Genomic DNA, 25,048 nt, shown 5'->3' on the forward strand with positions numbered 1-25,048 from the left:
TCTAGGTGCTGGAAGAGTAAGTACATCAGTTATTGACAAGGCCACGGATGTCCTAGAGTATCTCAATTTATCCTGGATCAAATTATCTTCATACTAGAACCTTCTCTTCCGCCCATATTCTTTATCTTCAGTGGCCCTAATTTTCTGGACTCTTCAAGAGTTAGGTTCCCCTCTTGTGTGCTCTCATTTTATTCCACACTTATCCTATTGTACTATTTAACATATCCTATAAATGTTTCCTTGTCTGAATTTCCCATTAGATTAGGCTCCTAGAGAGCAGGGGCATCTCTTATCGTCAAGGACTGGCAAAGTGTCCAGTACAATCGCAATCACCTCTGGTTCACTTTCCTCAATACCTCTCCTGCCATCCTTTCCAATTTCCATGGCTGATACCACAGCTCACGTCTCAGTCTCTGTCTTTTAGGCCCCAATCACCTCCTTAGCTTTCTACATTTAACCACCCTGGCCCCACCCCACCCCCACCTCAATCCCTCCTCCACTCTACAGCTAAGGGGAGCTTTGGAAAGCACGAAGACAAAGATGGTGTTTCCCAGCTCAAACTCCATCCATGCCACCCCACTGCCTCTGGAGAAACAGCAAACCTATCACCACTGTAGATCAGGACCTTCCTGACCTGACCCTCTCTGCACCTGCATCTCAGGCTTCCATCAAAGGGACTTCCTGCAAGTCACTCCCTGCCCATGTGACCTCAGGCATGCTGTGCCCTTGGCCTGAGATGCTCTTTCTCTTCCAGCTGGGCTGGAGCATTCCTGCCCTCAACAGTCAAGTGGAGGAAAGACAGTCGGATGACAGTGGGATAAACTGTGCAGAAGCTGCTCCAGGATCTAGGAGCATAGCTTCCTGACCATGCCTGGGAAGGGTGTCAGGAGAGGCCCTGCGAGATACCCAGAGGAGACCCTTCGGTTGTAGAGGCTGAGGAGGAACGCCCGTGAATTCTCAAAATGAGTCAAACTAGTTCATCCAGCGACTGGGAATTGGTAAGAACTCATGAAAAATGAATGGGAGGTGAACTGGGACTCAACTCCGCCTTCTGGAGTAGCCCCGTGCAGAACTCACGAACACGGAGAAAATAGTCTCTCTGTTCCCATGGCCTCCCCTCTCCCTGACTTTACCCTGACGCTGGGATCTGGGTGGCATAAATGGTGCAGTGTGCAAACACAAAGGAAGCCCTGTGGAGAGCAGATGGAGGAACTGGGTCCTCCCCAGCTCTCAGCCCTGCTCTTCTTCCCCTTTGCCCAGCCTGGGGCATGGGGGAGCCCTTTCGTCACCAGCCTCCTTTGCAGACTCTGCTGAGTGTCCGGCCTGGTTCCTGCCTGAGGCCAGAACAAACAGGTGCTTTCCTTTATTGTACCCTTGCTCCCTGGCACAATTTATGTGAAGATGACAAACCTAAAACCTCACCATGGAAAGGAGAAAATGTGAACAACTACCAAACGTGGGAATAGAAAGATTTCCTGTGAGAGAATTGGGTTTGTGTGAGAATCTGCATTTTCTGCAAGATTCAGTGGGCTTTTGGAAAACCCTGCCTGCAGCTCCTCCACAGAACAATCGGTAACCAACACACCAGCAAGGACGACTCTGGGGAGACCTGAAGCCAGTGCGGGGTCCCCTGCCCCAGGGCCTTGTGATTCTAGCCTTCCTAATGGTCCCTGGAGAGAGTCCTGAATGACATTTGGTTGCCAGCCACCCTCCCGCAGTAACTAATATCTGCTGCCTCATTATTCTAAGTTGGCTTGTTTTCAACCAGAAAGTTCACTGAGGAAGCAGCAGGTTCTCTGAAACCCAAAATAACCGAGTGGCCAGAAAGTCTGGAAACAAAGGGCTCTGCGTGCTAGAAGGCAGCAGGAGCTGACACCCCTGAGAGCTGAGCACACGCTGGCAAGGGGGAGCCGCTCCTCACAAACAGGGAATGGGAACCGCCTGCCGCCACCCACCCACCATGCCCACCTTGTAGCCCCTTGGGACCAAGAACGGCACACAGCAAGTATAACAGAGCAATCTCTGGGGGGTGGCAGGAATGACTTGGGAAGAACTAAAACCTTTTCTCATTTTCGGAGGGTTTTGATTTATTCCTATACAGTATCTCCAATCCAAAGAAGGCCCATTCTGAATCAAAAGAAAAACAAATTCTAGTTGTTTTTGGCTAGAATGCAATGATTTGGATTTCAGAGTTCTGGCTGGCTACCCGACCTACAGCTAGAAGACCGTTTCTTACCGTGATGCCTGTAGATACAATAGCAAACCCCAGCACACACTTCATATTTTCCCTCTCTGTGTCCAATTCTATGCTGAGGTCATTGGTATAGTCATAATACAGCCACCACAAGACACCGCAGACAACTAGGAAAGAGAACAGTAGCAGAGCTCAGGGCACCCGCCATGAGATAACCATTCCTCAGCACACAGAATCACACAGGGAAGTCCAGCCACTGCCCACCGGCTGCATGGCGCTGCTCCGGCAGTGGGTCCCAAATCCCCAGGGGATCCTACAGGCAGCTACTGCCCTCTGGAGAAGCTGGGCAGAGCCAGGGCAACCCACAGCGGACCCACCAGTCCTGGGATGATGCTTGCTTTGGGAGAACCAGGGAGGTGACTCCAGAACACAGGCGCCTAGCCCACAGGTCAAGTCTGGGCATGAGCAGGAGGAAAACCCCATGGACAGGATGGTGATAGGGCAATGCTAGAGCCCACTGTCTAAATGTGTGCGGCAAGCTCTGCTGGTGACAACTCCTGTGGGAGCCTGGATGTTGGCTGCTTGCCCACAAAACTGGTCGAATTTACATGGCCTGTGGGAATCACGGAAGTCAGAGGCTCACTTTGAAGATGCCCTAACGTTGCAAGTACTCCACTTTTAGGTATAAAATACCACCTTATGCCATATCCGCAGTAACTATAGGAAGGCTGGAGTGGATGAGAAACATCCCTCAGCAGTCACTGTACCGGTCCTCCCACACAGGGCCACAGGGCTCTGAGTTGCTGAGGGCAGAGCTGATGACTCAGGGGCATGAAACATTACAATCACATCAGTTTTTAAAAATTAAAATATACTCATCCGCTACATAATGACATTTTGATCAACAGCGGACTGCATATATGGTGTCTCATGAGATAGTAATACTGTCCTTTTCTGTGTTTAGATACACAAATACTGACCATTCTGTTCCAGCTGCCAACAGTATTCTGTACAATAGCATGCTGCACAGGTGTGCAGCCTAGGAGTCATGGGTTATACCAGGTAGCCTGGGTGTGTAACAGGCTCAACCATCCAGGTTTGTGTTTGAGTATACTCTGACGTTCACACAGTGAGGAAACCGTCGAGAAACGTGTTTCTCAGAATGCATTCCTCCCCGTCGTTAAGTGACACATGACTATACCCCATGCCAATATGTAAATGGCTGCTGCCTTGAGCCTCCTGCATGCCCTTGTAACCTCGAACCTCTCTCCCAACAACTGCTGGTGAGATTCACAATCCAGCAACCAGAAGGGAAATAAGGGCACAGTGCAGGGTCTCCAGGACTCTGCTGCTGCGTGGGCCTCTGTGTCTTCCAGCCGGTCACAGCCTTTGCATGACAACTGTGGGCACCCACGTGCCAATGGGTGAGGTGCCTGTTCAGCAGAAATCCTTAAAATGCTGCTGATGGGTGCTGGAATCGTCTTTTAATGTTATGGATACAGGATCACGCTATTGGCAAGCTCATTTCAGGGGCAGCATAGCATAGCAGAAGAAATAACAGATTTGACTGGACATGGTGACTCATGCCTGTAATCCCAGCAATTTGGGAGGCCAAGGTGGATGAATCACTTGAGCTCAGGAGACCAGCCTGGGCAACATGGTAAAACCCCGTCTCTATAAAAAACACAAAAATTAGCTGGGGGTAGTGGCATGTGCCTATAGTCCCAGCTACTTGGGGGCTGAGACAGGAGGATCACTTGAGCCCAGGAGGTTGAGGCTGCAGTGAGCCATGTTTGCAGCACTGCACTCCAGTCTGGGCAACAAGGTGAGAGCCTGCCTCAAAAAAAAAAAAAAAAAAAAAAAAAAAAAAGAGAGAGAAAGAAAGGAAAGGAGAAAAAGAAAGAAAGAGAGCAAGAGAGCGAGTGAGTGAGCGAGCAAATAAACAAACAAGATTGGTCATTAACTTTGCACTGTCTGTGAGACACGGCAACCCCCTGCCATCCTCCCTGGGCCTGAGTTTCGTCATTTGTAAAGTGACGGGCTAGATCTTTAAGATTTCAGGTAGCTTACAAATGCCAACTTTTAAGTTCTATACTTAATGGAAAGTCTTTTCATTTAATTGAAATCAGTCAAGTAGAGAAATACTTACATGACAATCCCAAAATAATCAACGAAATGAAAATGTGAACCAGAAGGGTGGTGATGAATCTGAAGGTAAACATCACCGCCAAAGACAAGGCTGAAAAATTAAGCAAAACACATAAACCTCAATAGCAACCAAGGGTAGAGGCGATGCTGGTAGCACTGGGATGACAAAACCCTCCAGAACAGTGATGCCTAGGATTTTATTCAATCTCTAAATATCTTGGGATATCTACTAAACTCCAAATAGAAATAACAAGGTATACATGGGGCAGTCTCTGATGTACCATTCAGTCGTGCCATAAGCTGGTCTCTGAAAGTGCTAGTATTCTCCTTAAAAAAAAAAAAAAATTTGTTTTTGGCTGGGCATGATGGCTCACATCTGTAATCTCAGCACTTTGGGAAGCCAAGGTGGGTGGATCACCTGAGGTCAGGAGTTTGAGAACAGCCTGACCAACATGGGGAAACCCCATCTCTACTAAAAAAACAAAAAAATCAGCCAGGCGTGGTAGCGGGCGCCTGTAATCCCAGCTACTCAGGAGGCTGAGGCATGAGAATCACTTGAACCCGAGTGGCAGAGGTTGGCAGTAAGCTGAGATTGCACCACTGCACTCCAGCCTGGGCAACAAAGTCAGACTTTGCCTCAACAAAAAAAAAGAAAGAAAGAAAAAAAAAATTAGCCATATTATTCTCAAAATGCTCAAATCTTTTTTTCTTGTAAGTTCAAATGAATCATTTAAAATCCTTAGCACACTTAACTCTTTTGACTGCATACTGGGCTTATGTAAACTTCTAACTTTACATGTTCTAAGGTACTCTTATTAAATATGAAAGACTAATAATGCCTTTAAAATGAAGAATTTAAGATCCTAACCATGAAGTAAGCTGTATGTATTTTTTCGACATAGGAAGTCAGGACCATCTAGGTATCTTGGCGTTATGGTTAGTAAGGTGGGTTTTGGGATTACACAGATCTGGGTTTGAGTCTTAGCTCTACCACCTCTTCTACTAGGTGTGTAACCCTGGCCAAGTCCTGAACCTCTCTAAGCCTCAGTTTCCCCTCCTACGAGTGGTACTGGGATTCTGATGAGGTTTCGATGAGTGAAGAATAAGTACAATGCCAAGCACATGGTAAGTGCTCAGTAAACAACAGCTGTTAATACCAAGATGAATCTAGTAAGTACATGACAATGTCCTTGCAGGGACGTTAGGTCATCATATAAGGTATCAGGAGTAACCTGAGGGTTTTTTGTTATATATTGTAACCAAGCCAGTATTTGGGAGTCAAGGAATCCCGTCCGGGTCATTTGAAGTCATTTTCAGCCTAAATAAGAAGTCTGAAAGTCATAATGGTGACAAGTTAAGTATTCCCAAGCATTCAGGAATTAGGAAGCTTTTAGTAATGAAATTGTGGAAACTCAATTTGTTAACTGTTAGAAATATGTTAATGTCTGACCAAAGAGTTTCTCTCAACCAAGAGGTTAGGGGGCTGCCACTGGAAAGGAGGGCGACAACAGGCTCTTACCACTGTCTAAAGGAGCAGAGTGTATTAACCTGTTCAAAGAGAAAGTTGGTTCTTGATTTCAGACAACTGAAACATAGAAAATGGGAAGTCAAAAGGTCAAGAGTGGGTAGCTGCTTCCAGAAATGCCCAGAGAAGGCTCAAGGCCTTGTCCTGCCTACAACCCAAAGCAGGTATGTCCCTTAGATGAGTGGGATGCAGCAGACACCTGCAGACTGACTCCATTTAACATGGATGCCCACGTGTCCTCGCCCTGCTCACTGAGCAGCCTTCTGCTCTGGCTCACCTACAGGTGGAGGCATGTGTGGCCAGAAGACATGGTTTCTGGTTGCCCTGACAGTTGTATTTTTCATGGCCCATCCACAAATTGGCAATCTGCTTTCTACACTCATCCCCAGTGAGGAGCAGACACTAGGACATGGTCAGTATATCAAGGCAACCCCACCCCACTGAGGCTTTCTGCCAGAGGGCCAGCTGTTCCTCTATTCTTACTGCCCTCATCCCACTTAAATCTGAAACACTGAAAATATCTATAAAGAAAATACAAGTTTTATATTTAAGTCAAGAGGCTAATTTTCATTATACCATGTACGTAAGTGCTAGGAACTTCGGCATTCCATAAACAATGACTCAGATTAACTTAACTGAGAATTACCTAATGCGAGGACACACAGGCCAAGGACTGTGTCTCTTCCCGACATGATTCCACTTAGAATTCGGTGGAGGGTGTCAGCATCATTTATCAGAACAGATGCAAACAGGGAGTAGCACTCAGGCGTTTGAGGGATGCATCGGTTAAACAAGGGAAATGACTTGCTAAAAATTAAAAAAAAAAAATGGCAAAAATGTTAATTTACTATTTATGTTTAAGAGATGTTTATTTAACATTCTCAACAACCAGGAAAGCTTAAGAACTGTGGTTAACAGAGCGGAGCCCAGCATCCCATTTGCAGAGCACACCTTAGAAAGCCAGGCAGGTAAGCTCTGCTACACTGATTAGGTAATGTTCTGAATAGGAAGTTGATTATGGGGACCCATAGAAACCAAAAACCTAAACTTGGGGAGAAACACTTTAAAAAATAAAAATGCCATATATTTAAGGTGTACAATGTGACGTTTTGATATACATAAACTTCGTGAAATGATCAACAGTTAAGCTAATACACGTATCCATCAATTCCCATAGTTATATTTTGAGAACACCGGAGATCTACTGTTGTAGCAAATATCAAACATACAGCACATAATTATTTTTTAGGTACATGTGGACTGCATATATGATGGTGGTTCATGAGATAATAATGCTCTACTTTATATAGCCAGAATTTATTCATCCTATGTAACAGACACTTGTATCCTTTGACCAACATCTCTCATTTCCCCTGCCCTCCCCCCTGATAACCACCATTCTATTCTCTGTTTCCATAAATTTGACTTTTTTAGATTCCACATACAAGTGGGTCCATGCATGAGATTTGCCCTTGTGCTCCTGGTGTATTTCATTTAACATAATATCCTCTGGTTCATCCCTGTTGTTACAAATAGCAGGATCTCTCTTTTTTAAAAAAGGCCAAATACTACTCTGTGGTATGTGTACATATACTACGTTTTCTTTAAGGGGAACTACTTTTTTTGTTGTTGAGACAGGGTCTGGCTCTGTCGCCCAAGCTGGAGTACAGTGGCTCGATCATGGGTCACTGCAACCTCTGCCTCCAGGGCTCAAGCTATTCTTCTACCTCAGCCTCCTGAGTAGCTGAAACCACAGGCAAGTGCCATGATGCCCAGCTAATTTTTGCATTTTTTTGTAGAGGCAGAGTTTCGTCATGTTGCCCAGGCTGGGCAACATAAGCTCAAGTGATCCGCTCACCTTCATGTCCCAAAGCATTGGGATTATAGGCGTGAGTCGCCGTGCCCGGTGGGAACCACATTTTTTACTCTCCTGTCTTAGCCCTTCTTAGACACAAACTACCAACTCCAACAAAAGAATTTTATTTCTGTAAGGAACTATTAGGGGTGTGAACTGGATCAGACAGAAGCTGTGTTAATGACACTATTAGCTTAATTCTGCCCTGTTTAGGAAGGCACATGAGGCTTGAGAGCCTTGCTGTGAACAGTGGATGCTTAATAAATAAATAAATACCAAATGTATGATTGATGCTGCAGGTAACTGCCGTGGGTAGATGAGAAAGTTGACCTTTTTTAAGGCCCTTCCTGAAATGTAAAAACGCCTAGGAATATGCATTCTAATGAATCTTCGTGAAGCCACTGATACCTTCACAGGGTCCTGCCCTCCTTCTTTTCCATGAACCCCAAATGATAGAAATAATCCCAACCAAAAAAGTGTCAAATTATCTGAAAAGTTGTTCAAAACCCAGTCACCAATCATTCTGTGCAATGTATGAGAATGAAACAAACAAGAACCCAAATTTAAACAAGATTTCATTGCCCTGAAGAAAAGAATGACTTCCTAAAGGTTTATTTTTTCTTTTTTTCTGAGTTGGAGTCTCACACTGTCACCCAGACTGCCTCAACCTCTGCCTACTGGGTTCAAGCAATTCTCCTGCCTCAGCCTCCCGAGTAGCTGGGATTACAGGCGCCCGCCACTACACCTAGATAATTTTTTGTATTTTTAGAAGAGACGGGGTTTCACTATATTGGCCAGGCTGATCTCGAATTCCTGACCTCGTGATCCGCCCACCTCTGCCTCCCAAAGTGCTGGGATTACAGGTGTGAGCCACTGCACCCAGCACCCCAAACTTCTTATGAAGCACAACATAGAACATGTGGAATAATCTTACTCCAGAAGTCTCAATATTACAGAAATAGTTCCTGAGTCACTGGATGGTGATTTAAGCAAAGAGTAACATGAAGGGTATCTTTTTAAATTATATTTTTGAAGGGGTAATACATTTACATGGCTTAAATTCCAAAAGGTACAAGAGACCAAACAGCAAGAAATTGCCTTTCCTTGGCCCTGAGCTGCTGAAGTACATTTCCTCACACGCACCCATTGTTTTTGGTTTCTTGCAAACCATTCTAGAGGCTTTTATTTTTTAAAGCATATATAAATATCATAGGAAATTTAAATGAAACTTGCAGCTGAGCTCAAAGATAATAAAAATTATACTCCAAGATGAGATGCCAGACCCCACCATTCAGGGCTTGCCAAAAAAGAGGTGGGAGAAAAGTGGATAGATTATTCTTTTTTTTTTTGAGACGGAGTTTCGCTCTTGTTACCCAGGCTGGAGTGCAATGGCGTGATCTCGGCTCACCGCAACCTCCGCCTCCCGGGTTCAAGCAATTCTCCTGCCTCAGCCTCCCGAGTGGCTGGGATTACAGGCACGCGCCACCATGCCCAGCTAATTTTTTGTATTTTTAGTAGAGACGGGGTTTCACCATGTTGACCAGGATAGTCTTGATCTCTTGACCTCGTGATGCACCCGCCTCGGCCTCCCAAAGTGCTGGGATTACAGGTGTGAGCCACCGCACCCGGCTGGATAGATTATTCTTAAACCCGCACCCATACTGAGAGCATGAAAGAGTTGGAAGTTGATAAGAAAAGGGTTTTAAAAAATAAACTTTTAATTTCTGAATAATTTTAGAGTTACAAAAAAATGGTCACGATGTAGAGAGTTCCTGTGTATCCTTCACTCACCTTCCCCTAATGTGAACATCTTACATAACCACAGTATATTTGTGAAAATTAAGATTTAACATCAGCACTGAACTATAGCCTTTATTTTGATTTCACCATAACATCCTTTTTCCATTCCAGGATCTAATTCTGGATAGCACATGACATTTAGTCGGCATGTCTTCTCTTTGGTCATGACAGTTCATATTTTTTTTTTTTTTTTTTTTTTGAGACGGAGTTTCACCCTTGTTACCCAGGCTGGAGTGCAATGGCGCGATCTCAGCTCACCGCAACCTCCGCCTCCTGGGCTCAGGCAATTCTCCTGCCTCAGCCTCCTGAGTAGCTGGGATTACAGGCACGTGCCACCACGCCCAGCTAATTTTTTGCACTTTTAGTAGAGACGGGGTTTCACCATGTTGACCAGGATGGTCTCGATCTCTCGATATCGTGATCCACCCGCCTCGGCCTCCCAAAGTGCTGGGATTACAGGCTTGAGCCACCGCGCCCGGCGACAGTTCATATTTTTTGTAGAGACAGTCTCACTGTATTGCCCAAACTGGCCTGAACTCCTGAGCTCCATCCATCCTCCCACCTCTGCCTCCCAAAGTGTTGGAATTACAGGTGTGAGCCACTGTGCCTGGCCTGTGACAAGTTTCTTCGTTTTTCCTTGTTTCTCGTGATGTTGACATTTCTGAAATGTATTTTGTAAAATGTCCCTTAATTTGTAGAATTTCTTTCATGTTTTCTCCTGATTAGACTACGGTTAACAGGTTTTTGGGAGACGGCCACAAAGGCGAAGTGCCTTTCTCAGAGAATCATACCAGGGAACAGGACGACACTGGTGAAGTTAACCTTGATCACCTGGCTAAGGTGGTACCTGCCGGGTTTCTCCAGGTAAAATTGCTACTTTTCTCTTTCCCCTCTCCATTCTTTGGAAATGAGTCACTAAGCCTGGCGGACTCTCAAAGAGAGGGGAATGCCACCTCCCAGAGGAAGAAGTATCTACATAGGGATTCTTCTGTTAAGATTTATCCCTTTCACTGGGCACAGTGGCCCATGCCTGTAATTCCAGCACTTTGGGAGGCCAAGGCAGGTAGATCACTTGCGGTCAGGAGTTCGAGATCAGCCTGGCCAACATGGTGAAACCCCGTCTCTGCTAAAAATACAAAACTTAGCTGTGTGTGGTGGCAGGCACCTGTAATCCCAGTTACTTGAGAGGCTGAGGCAGGAGAATCACTTGAACCTGGCAGGCAGAGGTTGCAGTGAGCTGAGATCATGCCACTGCACTCCAGCCTGGATGACACAGAGAGACTCTGTTTCAAAAAAAAAAAAAAAATTATCCCTTTCCCCCATTTGTTTATTTATTCAATCATTTATTTATGTCAGTATGGCCTCATGGATAGTTACTCTTTTCTTTGGGTTATAATCTGTAATTGTGTTACTCAATCTATTCCAGCTTTGGCCACTACGAGGCATCTGTGTCCTTTTGACATGACTCATTATTTTTCTTTCTTGAGCACTTCCTTACTTTCCGATGCTACAAAATGATGATACCAGGCATAGCTGGTATGCTCCTTATTCAAGTCCTAGAACCTGCCATTTCTCCAAAGAACCCTTGAAGACCAATAATTAGACACTATGATCTGGGTACTGGGTATGGTTCGGTATGACTGATTCTGGGCCTTATAATCAATCCTAGTATGTAGTTTCAGAATTGCTAATCATTCTACTACTGTATTGTTTAGGGAATGTTTAAAAAATGAAAAAAAAATTGTTAACCAGTACCTGTGAAGTAAACAAATGGACTGTCTGGAGTACAGCATTTATGTACAGCTCCTTTTCTCTTTAGCTTACAGTATCTAGTCACAAAGCTGTTTTCCAAAGTTACTCTCATCAGCTCCTTATTTGTCATTTAATTTGTCACCTGCTACACTTTATCCTAAGATCTCCTGACATCTTGATTTTAATTTTTATTTGCATATAGTAAAATCCACTCTGCTCAGGTGATGACAAGTGCAGAGAGTCTTTGGAAGCGCAACTTTGAAGAGCTGAATTTTTTTTTTTTAACTACACTTGTCATGTGACTCCATCCCCATTCCCAAAGAGAAGAGGCTGAGGGGTACTATTCCCAAGTCAGATGAGAAGGGTTGCATGGAAAACATAGCTTAGAGAATCACCTGGCTTCGGGTCTGAGCCACCCCAAGAAATCTGGAGAGTAAGCGGCTTTAACAGCAGAGCAGAGAGTTACAGTTGGGGAGTTAAGAGCCCCCAGGGCATTTGTCAGGGCAAAGGGTGAAGAGGGCTTCCTGGGGTCCAGTTGTGGGTCACATGTGCACAAGTCCCAGTGACAGGCTGCCATTGACCGTGTCTAAGACAGCCAGGTCAAAGCCTGTTGCGACCTTGGCAGAGGAGCTGGAGGTGGCTGCTCTTTGAGCTGGCTAATTAATGTCTCGGGACTGAGGAAGGCTTCTCACGTGACCAGCCAGAGCAGAGATGCATTAGACTAGGTGAAAGGCACTGCAGCTGAAAGAGCCCCAAAGAACCCAAAACATGCCCGTGAGAGGAAGAGGTGGCCGGGACATCTCCCAAGCCCAGAGAATGCTGGTGCTAGTATCAGACAAGTAAATGTACTCCTGTTACCCTTTCCTTCTCTTCACTTTTGCTGCACCAGCCCCTTCGACAAAACCTGTTTTAGCAAGCTAGGAGAGGAAAAATAAACAGAAGAGGAGAGGAGCAGCTGACTTCAGCCTCCTTCCAGGACGGTGGCCTTGCCCACTTGCTCCTGGGTGAAGCGTGCGAGGGGCGGAAGTTTAAACCTTTAATCAAGTGAGAAGTTTATCATATTGGGCTGAATATTTTTTACTTTTTAAAAAGATTTTTGAGACGGGGTCTTGCTGTGTCACCAAAACTGGAGTGCAGTGGATGACCACAGCTCACTACAACCCCAGACTCCTGGGCTCAAGAGATGCTCCCACCTCAGCTTCAGCTAGGACCACAGACATGTTCCCCTATACCAATCTACTTTCTAAATTTTTTATAGAGACATGGTCTCATTATGTTGTCCAGCTGGTCTTGAATTCCTGGACTCAGGCAATCCTCCAGCCCTGGCCTCCCAAAATGTTGGGATGGCCGGTACGAGCCACTGTGCCTGGTCTGGGCTGAACATTTTAATTATTGTAAGAGACTCGAAAGTGTCTCTTACAACTTAAAGTGACTCAGTACATATTACCTAAAAGTTACCAGAGAAACTTTGGGAACTGCCTGTGTTTTTATTCAGTACAAAAAAACCCAAAAAAACAAAAAAACCCAATTCCCACTGAATAAATTTAAAAAGACAGAGAAAGGCAAAAATTGTTTTCTGACTACATCCTGTAAGTAATGCTTGATGTAATGGTTATACAAGCAAATATATACCTAAATGTATATATTTATATATACTTACAATATTTATATTTTCCACTTTTTATGCAAAAGACAGTACACTGCACACTGTTCTATTATTTGCTTTTTTTTTTTTTTTTTTACTTAATATGCTTTAGAATGTAAGGAATTCCTCTTTTTTACTGAAGGAAAATTTATATACAATGACATGCACTGATCTTAAACATAAAATTAGAGACTTTGTTAAACATATACATCTATCAACTACCACTCCTTTCAAGATATAGAATATTTCATTAGCTGGAGTAGGGATGCATCTTTTTTTTTTTTTTAAGACAGAGTTTCGCTCTTGTTGCCCAGGCTGGAGTGCAACTGCGCAGTCTTGGCTCACTGCAACCTCCACCTCCTAGGTTCAAGTGATTCTCCTGCCTCAGCCACCCAAGTAGCTGAGATTACAGGCACCTGTCACCACACCAAGCTAATTTTTGTATTTTTAGTAGAGATGGGGTTTTACCATGTTGGCCAGGCTGGTCTCAAACTCCTGACCTCACGTGATCTGCCCACCTCAGCCTCCCAAAGTGCTGGGATTATAGGCATGAGCCACTGTGCCTGGCCCATAGGGATGCATCTTTAGACCACGGCCTGAGGTTTCTTCACCACTTCTGCTTTTCTTCTTCCCATTAGCAAAGCCACTCAAACTTACAGGAAGTCATTGGGAGAGCTGCCTGTATATTTAAATTATCCTGCATATGGAATTTGGCTGAGCAAACCACACAGTGACATGTACCGGCATCTATGTGGGAGGGAAGAACTGGAATTTACGAGGGGAAGATATCCACGCCTTTTAGATTCTGAATACAGGGGGGACTCAAAATACATTACCATGTTGAACACCAAAGTGCAAAAAGATCTATTTGCTTGTTACGTTCTGCAGTGCTTTTTCGCTGCTCTTAAAAGCTCATACCTAGATCCACAAACATCTTGATATTCAGCCATTACTCTAAAAGGGTATGTTATACCTCCCATGATCAAAAGGGGAGGAAGAAACAATCAGTTCAGTCAAAAAGAGGTATTTAGAAAATGTTCTTTGGCCCTATAGCCACCCTTCTCAGGTTTTCCAGCTTTTCTATCCTGGCACTGCTCTTCCATGATAAACATGATCATTTTCACCTTACACAAACACTTCCTTGTGCAGGAAAAGGGAATGGAGCCCTTCAGGCTGTTTCTCTCTCTGTGTCCAAGAAAGGCCACTCAGTCAAGGGTTTTGTCTTTACTTGAAAAGTTAGTATTGGAAACATTTGCATCTAGGGTGAAAAGGACTAGAGGGCCAGCGTAGACATGGTGCTATTATGACACATGGCATGGGACTTTTTCTGCCAGCTTGATGTGAGTCTAGGGAGGCCACTCAGCAGGCAAAATGAAACCAAGTCTTTACTCAAACATAGACACTGCTTGGGTTTGAATGCCGGTGTTTCCATTTGCTGGGTATATGACCTTAAACCTCTCTCTGCATCAGTTTTCTCAGCTGTTAAAAGATAGGGATGAAAACAATACCTACAATGTAGACATTTTCTGAGGCCCAAGTTAAGTTAATCCATATTAAGGGCTTAGAAAAGTATCAAAAGCTCAATAAATGTTTGCAATTATCATCGTAAGCATCAAGATACAAGCTTCCTGTGGAATTACGGTTGCCATCCCATTTATAGTAAGAGGAGAGTTTATCCAACTCTGGTTAAATTACAACCTTAAAAATTCCATTCTCTTTCAAATCTATCTGCAGATAATAGTTACAAATTGTGTTCTTAAAAAAAAAATCATTCTCTCCAAGTGCTAGATAATTTTCCTTCCATCTACTACTAAAACATTCTAGTTTTTTTTTTTTTTTTTTAACTGGGTTCAGTATGTTGCATTGAGACATGTTTATGATATCTGACAATTAGCAGATTTTTAAAAATAAGATACTACAGAAAATGCAATGAGTATTCTCCTAAGCAAAGAATTCTCTCCTCCTTCAATTACAACTTGGAGTATTTATTTCAGAAAAGAATATCACAAAATGGCTATTTTCTGCCTCTGATGTGATTAAAACCTACACAGGTCTTTTTGTGTTTGTGTGAGCACCTGCTAGTTTAGCATTTTTCTAGCTTCACTCGCAACCAGTTAGAAGACTATGAAATACATGATTTTTTAAAAAGCCAACAGAATAGTAACTAAGTGTGAGTCATACATAATAAGGGTAAATCTTGTTTTGTGAGATTTCTAGTTTTGTTTTATATACATAAATATGTATGAAGGTATGTGCGTACTGGAGTTGGCATGTAATAAATTCCTTATTGTAAGTCCCAATCCAGACTTCAATAAACATCATCCTAGAGGACTGGCATAATGCTTTGTTTTAATTAAATCATCCTACCACATGCCAGGTAGTACACTAATTTATAGGAGTGAGTAAAACCTTGCAAGGAGCCCACCAAGTGTACTCCTGGTAAGAACCCATGCTTTCTGTTTTCATTGAGAAGAAAGGTGTGGTGATCATTGGCCTTGCCCATCTGGTCTGTTTCTTATGAAGATACCTAGAGCAATAAAAACTAACCAAGTCTGATTGTCATAAAAGGTCAAAAGTAAATGACTGTTACTTTGTAATAAGTAGTTGGAGTAGAAAAAAATACACACTAATTTATAAAATCACCTTGTTAGTAATAATTCATGTTACTTCTTGCTAGCTCTAGTGTTCTTTAAAGATTATGTGTACTTTTATTATTTGCTGAGTTTTCTCCTTATTTAGCCTGATAACTAATCCACTGTCTGGACGCATACTGCAAATAGTCCCTTCATGCTTTTATCCCTGGCCTCCTACAGATTTCAAGCTCCCTGCAGGCAGGGGCTCTTCTGATATCTCCTTCACATAATGCCTAGAAGAGTAACAGATGCACACCAAATACCCAATAACTTTTGTTGAGGGTTAAGGAAAAAGTATGGAAGCTTTTACCTTGGAGGAACCGGTAGCCTGGGGCACAGCGAGTCTGCTTTCGGACTGTGGGTGTAGTTGAAGGAATTCAAACTATAAACACACAGGAAGGATCCTGTAAGCAGAAGACACGGATATTATACCACTTTCCCAGGTGAGTCAGTAAGGAAACCAGTCATGTTACCAAACCAGAAAGGAGAAAGAATCAACTAGGTCTATGGGTGACGGAAACACAGACAGAATAGGCATATAATCTGAGGTCTAGTGAGGGCCTCCCTCACGTTCTCTTCAAAATCCCAAATTCAAAACTAAAAGTTAGGTGATTGGTCCTAAAATAATCTGAAGCATATTTGAAAACGATGTAGAATGTTGATAGTTTAAACCTGGCTTTGCAAATAATTTTTGAAAATCTGGCAAACCATTTCTTAGGCAGATAAAATTCTGAACAGTGGACCCAGTACAAGGTACTTTAGTTACACAAATGCTTTTGGTGCAACTAACGATATCCGACTGCTCAGTGGAAGGATCTATTGGCCCTGATAATCTCATGAAAAGACCTACTTGTCAGCAATTCAGCCCACAGCCTGCACATACATCTCTAGGACTGGATGTGCCCACATGCCTGGAGCTCCCTGACTTCCTTCTGACCCTGCCATTGGGTCCCAAATGTGGGCTGTCTCCTCTCTCTCTATGGATGACCATTCCCCTAAAGTGGCAGGGAGCATATGTGTAACAGTCAGATAAATCTGGATAGAACCAAAATAACCTGAACAGCTCAAGGGAAAATGCTTACGGCCTTTTTCACACAAGAGGAAGCGTTCACAAGGAAGTAAACCTTCCAGCTTTCCAGAGAAAGCAGAGTCAGGATACATGATCTCATCTGGGTCCCACAGCTTACTCCACCATGGGGAAAAGACTGAACCAGGTCCTAATGCCTACCACTGGTGTTTGCAAAGAGCTGGACCTCTTCCAGGGAGTCAAGCTGCTCTTCAGGGCAGCGGGATACGCAGAGGGCTGTGCGGTCGAGCTGCACACCTTTGACTTCCAGGTTGCAGGAATTCATAAAGAACACGTGTCTAGGAGACAGATGAAACAGAAGAATGTGTTAGAGCACTGCCTCTCACTGGGCTTAATTGTGGGCCTTAAAAATATCCACATGCTATCAAATGCAGGGTTCCCCCAGGCACACTTTCATAATTAAATGTTCCAGCATAATTGAACATTTATCATGCTTACTGGTGGTCATCCATGAGGCTGTGCAGCTTGGAAACTGTCTACAAATGGTAACAAAGCTTTATTTCTCCAGATTTAGTGTTTTCTAGGGGATAACACTGGGGATTTACCTGAGAAAATCTGAGGAAGAGAAGCCATTGATTAAACTGCCTGTGAATTGGTAGATCAGGCCAATGCACACACTATTCAAAGGACTCCATGGAGAACACATTTGTACCCAAGACTGTTCAAATATGCTTCAGAAAATAACTGAACACAGGGAAGTGAGCAGTGGCAAGGAGGGGGCCGAGGCTGGGAACTAAAGGCTTGCCTTTCCCCTTTTCTCCCAAGTTGAGAGCCAGGAGGCTCAGGAGAGCCCTCCCGCAGCTCCCCAGGGACAGGGTAGAGGGGGCACAAGAACGAAACTGGAGTTGCCATCGGCAGGTTATGCACTAGCAGCCATGGCTTCCGGACTCCTGCCCAAGCACTTATCCAGGCTCTGAGAACTCGGGAATGGCAGAGGAAGACCCCATAGGCTGCCCTCTGTGGGAGAGACCTTGAGAAGGGGTCCCAGAAGGTGTTTCCTCCTCCTATTGGGCATGGAAGAAAGGTGGTGCAAGAGGAGATGAGAAAGAGATTTCCTGGGTGTATGATGTATGTATTTTTGCAAAAGTTTAAAAAGTATGTTAAAATATACATAAAATTTACCATCTGAACCTTTTTTTTTTTTTAAAGACAGAGTCTTGGTCTGTCACCAGGCACCAGGCTGAAGTGCAGTGATGTGATCTCGGCTCACTGCAACCTCCGCCTCCCGGGTTCAAGCAATTCTCCTGCCTCAGCCTCCCGAGTAGCTGGGATTACAGGCACGTGCCACCACGCCCAGCTAATTTTTGTATTTTTAGTAGAGACAAGATTTCACCATGTTGACCAGGATGGTCTCGATCTCTTGACCTCATGATCTGCCCGCCTTGGCCTCCCAAAGTGCTGGGATTACAGGCATGAGCCACCACACCTGGCCACCATCTGAACCTTTCTAAGTGTCCAGTGACATTAATACTTTCATGTTGTTGGGCTATCATCAGCACCATCCATTGGCAGAACTCATTTTCCCAAACTGAAATCTGTACCTATTAAACAAGAAGTTGCCACCTGCCTTTCCTCCAGCCCTTGGCAATCTCCATTCTACTTTCTCTTTCTAGGAATTTGACTCCTTTACATATCTGATGTAAGTGGAATCCTACAATGTTTGTGTTTTTGTGACTGGCTTATTTTACTTGGAATGATATCTTCAAGGTTCATCCATGTTGTAGCATGTGTCCGAATTTCCTTCCTTTTTTTTTTTTTTTTTTTTTTTTTAAGAGACGGAGTTTCGCTCTTGTTAACCCAGGCTGGAGTGCAATGGCGCGATCTCGGCTCACCGCAACCTCCGCCTCCTGGGTTCAGGCAATTCTCCTGCCTCAGCCTCCTGAGTAGCTGGGATTACAGGCATGCGCCACCAGGCCCAGCTAATGTTTTGTATTTTTAGTAGAGACGGGGTTTCACCATGTTGACCAGGATGGTCTCGATCTCTCGACCTCGTGATCCACCCGCCTCGGCCTCCCAAAGTGCTGGGATTACAGGCGTGAGCCACTGCGCCCGGCCTTCCTTCCTTTTTAATATTTCACTGTAATGTACAAATCACATTTTCATCATCCATTCAACCACTGACAGACACTTGAGTTGCTTCTACCTTTTGGCTTTTGAGAATAATGAATACATACTCACTTCAACCAGGAATGACTGTTTCTTGACACTGCATTATGAACACAACGTGAAATGGGAGCACGTGGGCATCTAGGTTGACCTCCCTCCTCCTGTCTTCTTTTAAGTGGCTCTATAAGTGCAGGAGAAAATGCCCCCTAAACAGTCCATGCCCAGAAATGGCAAGAGCCCCCCTGGGAGCAACACTCAGGAGGTTGCCGGGGTGGAGGGTGGGACACAGGTCCCCAGCATTCCAGGTGGGTTCAGGTGTTTCCACATAGAAACAACACGTGGATGATGTAGGCTTCAAACATACGATTGGTAACATGATTCTAATAAGTGACGGCGAATAATAGCAGCAATGAACATTTATTACACCTTAGCTCATGCAGTGTCTCCTGGATCCTTAAAATAACCTTGTTGTAAGGTAGGTATTATAACTAGGTGAGAGAGATGAAAACTAGGCTTTGAGAGGTTAAGTACTCTGCCCAAGATTATACAGCTGAAAAGTCGCATGGGCTGAATTTGAACTTAGGACTGCTGATTCTAAAACTGTACCCTTACTCGTGCTATACCCACAGCCTCCCTTTTTATGAAATAGGCTGACAGAGTTTTGAATGGGAAAAGTTTTCAGGCTTTAAATGACGAATTTATACAAAGTTTTGAGGCACAGCTCCTCTACAGACTGGGGACTTACTGTTTTAGGGTCATGTCCTGCCCTGAAAGAGGGGCCCCTTCCACGGGGGAGTTCTTCTTGCCACACACGTTGCCAAAGCTGTCATAGCCGAAGAGGAGTCTTTCCGCGGCTCCAGCCACCACCGAGTAGCCCATGATAAACACCTGGCAAAACACAGGGCGTATGAGAGCCTGAGCGAAGGGCCATGTGCACAGTGCCCCACACCCCTGCAGATGCTGATGTGAAATGCAGCTTGCTGAGGTGGGAAGGTCTCCGGCGTAATAGCCCTTCGCTGCGGCAGCAGCCACGTCCACAACTCCAATCTATCAGCATCCTGCTCTTCTGATACTTTTAAGCTTAGGGAGAAAGGATTCTAATCCACTGAAACAGATTCCTCTCCATTTTCTTACTTCTTTGTACTTTTTCCTTAAGAGCCTGTCTTTTTTTTTTTTTTTTTTTTTTTTTGGTTTAACTTCAGTGGGCCAACTCAATGTTTTTTCCCCTTGAGGTTCTTACTTTATTTAAGTGCTTCTGGGCTATGCTAATTCTTTCCCTGAGGTGTTTTTTTTGTTTGTTTCTTTGTTTACTACTACTTTTTTTCTTTTCTTACTTTTAGGGGATTCTGCAGAAGCAATACAGTTGATAGGTACTGAAATACTGTTCACAAGTCTGCAAATAGCGTTTTGGAATAACTGCTTCAGACATACAAAATAAAGAACCACAGGAATTCTGTTGGACAAGCTATCATCATTTTTATCCACTTTCATAGCGAATGTGGAGTATTTGAAATTTCAGTTCAAACAGCTGTGCCCTGAATACATACTGACAGGCTCTCCACCAAGACTGAATATATATCTTCCCATAACACAAACGTAGTAAGTTTCCCAGCATTATAGACAATATACAGGAAGCCATTTAATACTCTATATTGACAAGTTCATTCCAGGAGAGAGGATATAATACACCATTCATTAATATACAGCACTGATACCTCATGCTGCATTGGTACATTGTCCTGAATTCAAATACCTTCTAGATATTTTGCCCTCATTACTAACTTAGAAATCAAAATAACAAACATTCTTCAAGTGCCCAGTGTGTACCTGAGATGTTGTTACTGGGAGACACAGGAATGACCAGAACCTACTTCTTGCCCTCAAGGAACCCAGCCTAGAAGAGAAGCAGGACTTTCTGGCTGCAGACTTCCTGAGGAAGGAGGCTCCTGTCCTTCCCCACTCTCCAAGATCCTCCCAAGTCTAACTGGTCAGATTCTAGAAGGAGTGGGTCACCTTTGCCAGCAGACTGTGTTACTCACCCTTTACCTAAAGGCTGTGGATGCAGGTATGACTCTGTGTGCCCACGTGGCTACCATGGCAAGCTGACTGCGCCTTGACATGCTTGTCCCCTGTCCTTTGAGTTGGAAGGTAGTAAGGTCTTGACTGTGTTTGAACTTAGGGGGAGGAGAGGGGTCATATGCTTCTGCCTAGCTCACCAGGGATCTAATAACAAAGTGATGTTTTCCATTTACTATCGTTCTTTCCCTAGGAAAGCCTGTGGTGAAGAGTGGAAAGTTTTTCTGGGTGGGAGAGATGGGAGTAGGATTTGAGTATTCCCGAGTCCCTGTTAATACAACTACAACTTTATTATTATTATTTATTTTTATGTTTTATAGAGACAGGGTCTCAATTGATTGCCAAGGCTGGTCTTAAACTCCCGGCAACAAGGGATCTTCCTGCCTCAGACTTCCAAAAAGCTACTACTATAAACCTTTATTGTCCTAATTTCAAACATGCAATTGCGATTCCATATGAGAGGTGAGGTAGGAGGTGTGTACACTGCTCTGGTGGAGCCACGAAGGTGGTCACCATCAACCATGCCTGCAAAATCAGGAAAATGGAATCTCGAGAGACAAATAGGAATCTTTGAGAGAAAATGGAATCTTTGAGACTTTGTGCCTTATGTTTAATGCAAATATAAACACAGGCTGGCGCTGCATTTGCAAGAACCATCGCTGCTTATAATTTCAGCTCCTTCCCCCAAGCCTTTGTCTAGCCCTAACTCAGGGCAGCACCATCAATAATAATCCTGTTCAGCACATCACTAGTCAAGACATCTGCCACAAGACCTGAAAGCTGAACAACAGAGGCAGAAAAAGAAAAAAACAAAACACTCCTTGCTTTGTTTTAAATATCTGTGAATAAAAACTGTTGCATAACATTCTTGTCTACTTTATCCTTTCTGTCTGGTTACACATTTTTTTTAAAACTTCGATAGAAATATGCATCTTAAATAGAAAACAGAAAAGCCAGTTAGCTAAGAAAGAACTCTGATTCTTAAAACAGAATGCTATAGTGAGAACTTGGACATATTAAAACCTTCAGACTTACTTGGCTGTGATAGGTCATCTACAAAGCCTTTACCCAGCAGTCTCAGGTGCCGGGCTGAGAGTTTTGTAGTGAGGTCCTAGGCTGAAGCTGTGGAGGGGCTAAGGCAGATCATTAAATCACAGTAACAGCTTGAGGTCAAAGCAGCCGGGCAAAAGGCAGGCCAGCTGCTCCCTGCATTTATACAACAGCAGTCTTAGAGAAAAACACCAGCCACCTGTGAAGTTAAGCAGAAGGTATCCTAGGTGCACTGTCTCTTGGCTTTTAGAGGAGAGTTCTAATGTAAGCAAAAATCATCTGATTTAGTGTTTCAGGCCTAACCTTCCACTGTGCCTGGAACCAAGTCTGTCTATGTGAAATGGGTCACAAGTGAACAAATGCCTTTCTTACTTGGAAAGAGGAACAAACACGGTATTTTATGGTCTATTCAAATAGAATTCTTTGCAACAAAGGTAATTACGATCTGATAGTTATTATCCGCCTCTATAAATTAATCATTTACCATGCAGCAAACAGCACGCCTCAGCCTGGCATGGATGATTTCATGAAAGTGGCCTTTGAAAATGTCGGGTGAGACATTTTCTGCTGTTACCTACAACTCTAAAATAAGTATAAAAGCAGCAAAATTCGACTTCCAACAGACTCTCTGAGGATTAAAACCACACAGTGTGATGGGGTTTGCCAGCAATCATACATACCTGGAAACTAGTGTAGGAAAAATCATTCCTTATTAGCTATGGCTAACAGTATTGGCTGCTAAACACAACATATCGTGGTGTGTGTGTGTGTGTGTGTGTGTGTGTGTGTGTGTGTGTGATGTTCAGCTAAAGGAAATGCAAGTTATTTCTAGGCTTACGCTGGCTTTTCCTTTGTTAAAGGTGCACCAACAGCTTGAGGAATATTTGATTTGGGAGTGTGGCACGTGGTAAAAGAACTGCTTAGTAAATTCGGATAGTGAGAGGAGACACATTGGCCTTACTAAATAACGATCAACGGTTAATTCCCATTTCCTAATGGAGTCACCCCTTAGAACATGGCCTGGAGCAAAAAGACCGTCCGGCTTTCTAGCCAGTCTAGGATAAGAATTCTCTCGACTACTAACTGGTGTTTATTGTGGGTTAATGGCAGAAGTCTCTCACTGCAGCACCAACTACCATTTACATTTGGGACAGAGTTATTTCCAGACGCGCACACACTCTGGCCTCTTCTCTTGCCAAGCACCCACACTTACCAAACCAGTCCAAAACAGAAAGAACAGGAATAACCATGCCGTATCTGTGCGTTTCCTGTAAATCTGGGGTCGCCACTCCCGAGGGGCTCCTGCAGAAACCTTCCAGAAAAACGGAGAGTTGAGAAAAAAGATAAACAGGTAGAGTCAACCTGGAAACCTAACCCACATCTACTCGAAGAGTGCTCAAAGTAACCAATCTTTTTCTAAATTTTTAAAATTAAGTTTTTGTTGTTTTTTTTTTTTCCTTCCCCGTGACCACGGGCAGCTCTTTCACGCAGCCTTTGAAACACCTGCTGTGTGCGGGGCGGATGTTAAGCCGCCAGCCGCCAAGTGCTCTCACCTGGAGGTGCACCTGAGGGCGGCCCCAAGTTCGTGCCCCGGGGCCCGGGTCTCCCCGGCCTCCGCCCCAGCACCAGAGTAGGGTCCGGGGTCCTCCCCGCCGGACGGCCCCAGGTACCCGGCGGGGGCGCGATCCCTGAGGCGCGGGAAAGGCGGAAGCGTCCCGGCGGGGCAGCTGCGTGCAGGAGGGGGACCCGACCCTGCCCGAGGGGGACCCGACCCTGCCCCGGGGCTCTTTCCCCGAGGGCCGAGGCTGCGGGCGCTTACCAGGCACTCGGCGCCCGAGCAGGGCATCGCGCGCTCGCCGGCGGGGGCGGTGACTGGGAGCCGCCGTCTCCAGTGCGCGGAGACGCAGCGCCCGCGGGCCGGGGCCGGGGCCGGGGAGGGGCGAGCGGGGCGCGGCGCCGCCTCCCGTTCGCCTCTGCGCCTGGCCCGGCGGCCGCGGGCGCCCAGGTGCACTGGATCCGCCTCTTCCCTGCGTGGGGTCCTGCCCTGGAGGGAGGAAGAGGCTCAGGCGCTTCCCTGTCCTCTCGCCTCAACCGCCTGGCGGGTGCCCCTCGAAGACTGCAGCTGAGCCGGCGCCGCCGCGACCTTGGGCGGGTGGTCGGCCTCGGCCGTCAGCTGGAAGCCGAAGTCTCAGCCGATCCTTCCTGAGGGCGGAGCGGCAGTGTCGTGGTGTATTCTACACAGCAAACAGGTGAGCAGCATTTACTGTGTGCGGCGCGGATTCTGTTCTCATGGCTGTTGTCATTCCTAATCTACGGAGGAGGGAAACTGAGGCACGGCCAGCGACGATGCAGCTTGTTCTAGGAGACAGAGTAAGCTGCGGGGGCAGGAGTCGAACCCAGACACTCCAGGAGACCGGCGCTCTCGAGGTGGTTTACTCTGACTTCTCTCCCACTTTGCCTTAGGCCAATCGTTGCCTGACTTCGCAGATGCAATGGTAGCGTCCACTGAAGCGACTGGTGGGGTAATTTTCCAGGTAATATCAGACCAGCACAAAAGCTCTGTTGGGGTGAGGAATTTAAAAAACAAAAACCAAACCAAACCAAACAAAACAAAACAAACCAACAAAACAAAAAAACCCCCACACACACAGAAAAAACTGCAGACCCGCCTCTCCCCACCTCTTCCCAATCCAGCCTCTACCCTTCCCTCTGCCACCCTCAGGGCTGCTAGGTTAATTGCTTCCTTTAGGTGCTGCTTCTACCTAATGGTAGAAACCTGACTGCAGGAGAGATCTAGCAAAGTGGCAGAAACTGGGAGTGAGAGACAGTGGTTCTCTGGTGCACGTGACTTCCTTCTGGGCTAACACCACCCTCCCACTCCAAACTCACTGGGCCTTCCTGGATACATGTTTATTAGACAGAGTAGGTGAAACTCCAAGTGGTCTAGATCTAGAGTCCATACTTAGAACTGTACTTCAAGCTATTCCATTCTGCCTTCCAAATAGAGCAGCAATTACGATAAATGTAAGCGGGTTAAACTTACCAATTACAAAAAGAACAGCCTTTCAAAGTGAATGAAAACAAGGGATTCAGCAATATGTTTTCTACAAGAAACTTGTTTAAAACAAATAGACACTGAAAGGTTAAAACTAAAAAGGTATAGCACAAACATGAACC

The 25,048-nt window shown here is 44.9% G+C and overlaps 1 protein-coding gene across 1 annotated transcript in view; it reads right to left on the bottom strand.

Moving 5' to 3' along the window:
* Positions 1-24,553, bottom strand: part of SLC44A3 (solute carrier family 44 member 3) — a 78,336-nt gene extending 53,783 nt beyond the window's left edge. Inside the window, 8 exon segments of the mRNA XM_074381394.1 lie at positions 2,237-2,361; positions 4,344-4,433; positions 6,514-6,674; positions 15,863-15,956; positions 16,781-16,917; positions 19,491-19,633; positions 23,085-23,183; positions 23,691-24,553. Coding sequence (XP_074237495.1) covers positions 2,237-2,361; positions 4,344-4,433; positions 6,514-6,674; positions 15,863-15,956; positions 16,781-16,917; positions 19,491-19,633; positions 23,085-23,183; positions 23,691-23,717 — 876 coding nt within the window. The 5' untranslated portion in view covers positions 23,718-24,553.
* Between the last annotated feature and the right edge of the window lie 495 nt (positions 24,554-25,048).

This window comes from Saimiri boliviensis, chromosome 11, assembly GCF_048565385.1.
Source record: "Saimiri boliviensis isolate mSaiBol1 chromosome 11, mSaiBol1.pri, whole genome shotgun sequence".
Taxonomy (NCBI): Eukaryota; Metazoa; Chordata; class Mammalia; order Primates; family Cebidae; genus Saimiri; species Saimiri boliviensis.